Source organism: Myotis brandtii, unplaced genomic scaffold (genome assembly GCF_000412655.1).
Source record: "Myotis brandtii unplaced genomic scaffold, ASM41265v1 scaffold509, whole genome shotgun sequence".
NCBI lineage: Eukaryota > Metazoa > Chordata > Mammalia > Chiroptera > Vespertilionidae > Myotis > Myotis brandtii.
The window spans coordinates 139,010-144,789 of record NW_005369409.1 but is presented as its reverse complement, the minus strand read 5'-3'; the positions used below and the strand labels follow the sequence as shown (position 1 = coordinate 144,789).

General features: G+C 36.2%; 1 protein-coding gene across 1 annotated transcript in view; it reads left to right on the top strand.

The window, feature by feature from the left end:
* ATP7A (ATPase, Cu++ transporting, alpha polypeptide) overlaps window positions 1–5,780 on the top strand; it is a 187,038-nt gene that overhangs the window by 174,450 nt on the left and 6,808 nt on the right. The window contains exons 18-19 of the mRNA XM_005877137.2: window positions 2,491–2,655; window positions 3,929–4,071. Of these exons, the coding sequence (XP_005877199.1) occupies window positions 2,491–2,655; window positions 3,929–4,071 (308 nt within the window). The remainder of the gene's footprint in view (window positions 1–2,490; window positions 2,656–3,928; window positions 4,072–5,780) is intronic.

Genomic DNA, 5,780 nt, shown 5'->3' with positions numbered 1-5,780 from the left:
GAGGGGGGGGGAGTGTGGGGGGGGGGGGGGAAGGGAGACACCTGTAATACTTTTAACAATAAAGATATATTTAAAAACTATGAACAACAAAATGGCAATAATATATATCTCAACAACTGAATCTAAAAAACAAAATGAACAAGCAGAATAGAAACAGACTCAGATAGAACATTTTGATGGTTGCCAGATGGGAGAGGGATTGTGGTGAGGGGGCGTGGTGGTGAAAAAAGTGAAGGGATTAAGAAGTACAAATTGGTTATTACAGAATACTCATGGAGATCTAAACTACAGCATAGGGAATATAGTCAATAATATTCTAATAACTATGTATGGTGTGAGATTTATTGAGATGATTACTTAATAAGTTATGTAATGTCTAACCACTGGGTTGTACATTTGAAACTAATATTTTATGTTGACTGTAATTGAAAAAGAAAAAAAAAGAATTATGCCAAGGTTTGTGAACTAAGCAATTTAGAAGGGTAGAGTTGCCATTTAAATAAGATGGGGAAGACCACAGCAGGATCAATATTGAGGAAAACTGATCAGGAGTTAGTTTTCAACATGTAAATTTTGAGTGCCTATTAGATATTCAAGTGAAGATGTCATGTAAATGGAACTATCAACTAGGCAGTTGGCTGCACAAGTCTGGAGTTCAAGGAAACAGACTGGGTTGGAGATATGGATTTGGGAGATCCACTTATAGATCTGTGCTGTCCAATATGGTAGTCACTAGTTACATGTGACTTCTAAAATTTAAGTAAAGTTAAATTTAATTTAAAATTCAGCCCTTCAACCATGCTAGCCACATTTCAGTGCTCAATCACCACATGTTAGTGTCTACTGTATTGAACAGAGCAGATATAGAACATTTCCATCACTAAAGAAAATTATATTGGACAGCACTGGTATAGATGGCATTTAAAGCCATGAGATTGGATAAGATCAACAAGGAGTGAGAGTAGATAGAGGGTAAAAAGGAGGCTTAAGGATTGAGCCCTGCAGCACTACAAATTAAGAGATCAGGGAGATGAGGAAGAATCAGAAAAGACTGAGAGGAAGTGGGGAGTGAGGTGGTAGGTAATTCATAAGAATGTGGTGTCCTAGAAGCCGAGTGAAGAAAGTATTTCAAGTAGTAGTGAGTGCAAAAAAAAAAGAAAAAGAAAAAGAAAAAAAAGGAGTAATTGTCTGTGTAAAATGTTGCTAATAGGGCAAGTAAAACGAGGTGCCATTACATTTATTAAAGTAAAGGTCATTGGTGTAATGTATAAACAATTCTTTGAAGTAGTGGAAACAAAGGCTTCATTGGAGTGGGTTCACAAGAGAAAGGGAAGATATGAATTGGAGCTGCCAATGGACTCAACACTTTCTGAGAAGTTTTGCTATATGTACAGAAGCAGATAAATGGGACAGTAGCTAGAGAGGTTAGTGAGATCAAGAAAGGGATTTTTTAAAAGATAGGACTATGTATAGTAGAGATAGAACATTTGATTATGTAGGACAGGGGTGAGTTGTTAGAGAGATGTTTGTAGAATATGCAAAGGATGAGGAGCTAGTGCACAAGTAGAGAAGTTGTTGTTAAATAGGAGCAGGGGCAGTATATGATAGAAGGGAAGCTAGATTAATGTGTACACAGGTACAGACAGGTAGCTGAGTAAATGTGGCAATGAGAGTTTGAAGAAGTTCTATTCTGATTGCTTTTATTTTCTTTCTGAAGTAGGATGCAGAGTTATCCTCTGGTATGAGAATGGGAGAAGAGATATAGAAGAAATGGAGAATGAATGGACTAGGGAAACATAATACAATTGCCAGACAGCACTAAGGGCCCACTTAAAGTTAATGGTCACACATTTACAATGAGACATCAGTATTGGTTGTGTTTTCATTTAACCACATTCAACTAATGATCCACAATAAATATTTTTAATTTAATTCAATTACTTTGGAAGGTCAAAGGGAAAGGCCAAAAGGAAAGTTTCACCAAGAAAGTAACATTTGAACAGGCTCCTGAGAAATATGATGCAGCCAGGCCGGTGTGGCTCAGTGGTTGAGCATCAACCTATGAACCAGGAAGTCACAGTTTGATTCCCAGTTAGGGCACATGACTGGGTTTCGGGCTCAATTCCCAGTAGGAGGCATGCAGGAGGCAGCTGATCAATAATTCTCTCTCAGCATTGATGTTTCTATCTCTCCCTCTCCCTTCCTCTCTGAAATCAATAAAAATACATTTTTAAAAAAAGAATATGATGCAGTTTAGTATTTTGAGAGGAGGGTTAAGGATGTTCCAGGTGGAGGCAGCAACATATTCGAAGGCCCACAGGCATGGAAGAGCAGAGTATGTTTCTTCAAAATTTGGAAAGCTGTGTTGTAGGCTGCATTCTACTAAAAATACAATGTAGTGACTGTGCAAGGTTAGGCAGGAAGAATGTGCCTCATGGGGTTGTCATAAATCTAAAATGAGCTCGTTATATGTTATTTCTGTACTTTCAGATGCTCTTTCATACTCAGAAGCTCTTAATGCTCAGCAGTACAAAGTCCTCATTGGTAACCGGGAGTGGATGACTAGAAATGGTCTTGTCATTAATAATGATATAGATGATTCCATGACTGAACATGAGAGAAGAGGTCGTACTGCTGTATTGGTGGCAGTTGATGGTAAGTTTTTCAATGAGTACACTATGACTCAATGTTGTGATCTCAGCTATTGTTTTATGTGTATTTTTGAGAGACTTCTGAATTATAAGGATTATTTGAAAGCAGCCTGAATGCAGTGAAAATGTTAGCAATACATAATTGTTATAGATTCATTTAAAATTCTCTTGCATTTGCCTGACTTTATTATTTTCTTTCCTAGCCTATGTTTTTTTAAAAAAAAAAAAAGCTAATCAAGGTTTTTTTAAAACCTAAAAATGAAATAACATTAAACTAATAACAAAGTAAAATAATATTTATAATCTCATCATTCTAACAATGTCAGTTTTAACTGTATATATTCCATTTCTGGTTTATGTATGTATATACATACATATACATTCACACAGAGAATTACACTATTAGTACATATGGTTGCATTTTATTGTATGTAATTTTTACCTCAATAAAATTGAATAAAAAATTAAAACTTCTTATACACATACTATTTTATTTTGTTTTATTTAATACTAAATATTTTCCAATTTTATTTTAATGCTGCATAATTTATCAAACTTATACATTATAATTAACTTAATCATCCCCCTGTTGTAAATTTAAGCTATTCCTGATATTTCATTATTGTAAATAATGCTACAATAAACATCTTGAGGTTTTAGGTCCTTTCTTTTGTTAAATTATTTCTTAGGATAAATTTATAGCTGTGAGATTAATTAGTCAACATTTATATTCCTTGCTAAGTATGAAGGCAGTAACTTACTGTAAGGCCTTTTGAAGTCTAGGAAGTAGCAGAAAATATCATATACTTTTCTCTTTAAAAATGAAGTAACTACTTGCAATGATTTTTCCCCCTAGTAAAATGCCAGTTTTATCTCTATCCACCCCTTTATCTTAAAAATAAAAAAAGTATTAGTTTTCAGTTCATTTGCCTGTAAATTAGCTAAATTGTTTGGGCTATTGGCCAATACTTCTCTAAGGAAAGAAAGGGGGTCTTTCAGTATCCAGTAAGGTTCCTCTTTTCATTTTCCTGTTACTATCTTTATTAATAAACCCCTATCTTACTCTATGAAATTTTCATAAACAGACATGGAGGTTTGTTGCAGAGTTTGTGGTATAAACTTTGTGTTGGCTTGGCAATATTTTTAGTTAAGCCAAGCCTTGAACAATTTTACTTCACAAAATTCTTTTGCTTTTGAAATTTTAAGTCAGAATTTTATTATTCTGCTTTCTCGGTATTCCAAACTCTTTTTTTTTTTTTTTGGCATTCCTATATTAGATGTGCTGTGCGGCTTGATAGCTATTGCTGATACAGTGAAGCCTGAAGCAGAACTGGCTGTCCATATTCTAAAATCCATGGGCTTGGAAGTAATTCTGATGACTGGAGACAATAGTAAAACAGCTAGATCTATTGCTTCTCAGGTAATTGGTTTACTTAGTTGTTGGGGTGGGGTATGTAGTAACTTCTAATTCTTTTGTTGTTGTTGTTAATCCTTACCCAAGTTTTTTTTTCCCATTGATTTTTAGAGAGAGTGGAAGGGAGGGGGAGAGACAGAGAGAGAGAAACATCGATTGGTTGCCTCCTGCACAAGCCTTAACCAGGGCTGGGGATCGAACCTGCAACTGAGGTACGTGACCTTGACTGGAATCAAACCCAGGACACTTCAGTCTGCCGACCAATGCTCTAACCACTGAACAGAATCAGCTGGGGCACTTCTAATTCTTTATATACATTTCCTTTCTTGCCTTCAAATGCTAAAAAAATTCATATTATCTATTATTTTCATTATCCCTGAGTAGACATATCTGCTTCCTTAAAAAATTGGCATGCTATTCAGGCAGGCATTTGGGCTTTGTGTGCTACTGTAATAAGTAGAAAGCTATTTACTTAGTTCATGAGCTGCTTAAGTGACACTGTGCACCAGTTTCTGTTGATGCTTTCTTTGAAATGTTGCTCATATTTTTCACCAGTGCTGCCAGCCTAGGCCAGGCTCTTCTTATGCCAAAAATACAGCATTAGCTCCATGCACTTCCCTCTCTAGTTCATCCTGAACACCACTGATGAAACCATCTTCCTAGTACACCACTTGACATATCATTTTTCTGCTACTGACACCTATATTTGCCTTACCTTCAAAACTTTTCTCATATTAGTCTTTTCTTCTTAGGAATGCCTTGTCTCCTCTTCTATTAAATAACACAAGTAATATATGAATGCATTCTTTTTTAAAAAAATATATTTTATTGATTTTTTACAGAGAGGAAGGGAGAGGGATAGAGAGTTAGAAACATCGATCAGCTGCCTCCTGCACACCCCCCACTGGGGATGTACCTGCAACCAAGGTACATGCCCTTGACTGGAATCGAACCTGGGACCCTTGAGTCCGCAGGCTGATGCTCTATCCACTGAGCCAAACCAGTTAGGGCATGAATACATTCTTGTATAAAAATACAGAAGGTTATAAAGTGAAAAGTTCCTCACCCTTTTCCCAAGCTCCCTGTCAAGTCCTATCACCCACACTTTTTCATACGTATACATGTCCATATACAAATGTATAATTTTGGTATTTTCAACATAAATGGAATCATCTTTTAAAAAATATATTCTTATTCATTTCAAAGAGGAAGGGAGAGAGGGAGAGAGAGATAGAAACATCAGTGATGAGAGAGAATCATTCTTCAGCTACCTCATGCACAGAACCTGGGCACGTGCCCTGACAGGGAATCGAACTGTGACCTCCTGGTTCATAGATCGACATTCAGCCACTGAGCCATGCTGGCCGGGCAATTGGATTATTTTTATATAGACTATTTAGCAGTTTGCTTTTTTATATAACAATATATTTTCTTGGAGCTTTGTCCATGTCTAAACATACAAAGTGATTTATTCTTTCTACGTCGCTGCAAGGAATTCCATGGTATGGCTGTATCATGATTTATTTAACCATTCCTCTAATGATGGGCACTTAGGTGGTTTTGAAAATTTTGTTGATACAAACAGGGTAGTAATGTGCATTCTTGGATAAACCTCTTTTTTTAATTAAGTCTTTATTGTTCAGATTATTACAGTTGTTCCTCTTTTTTCCCCCCCATAGCTCCCCTCCACCCAGTTCCCACTCCACCCTCTGCCC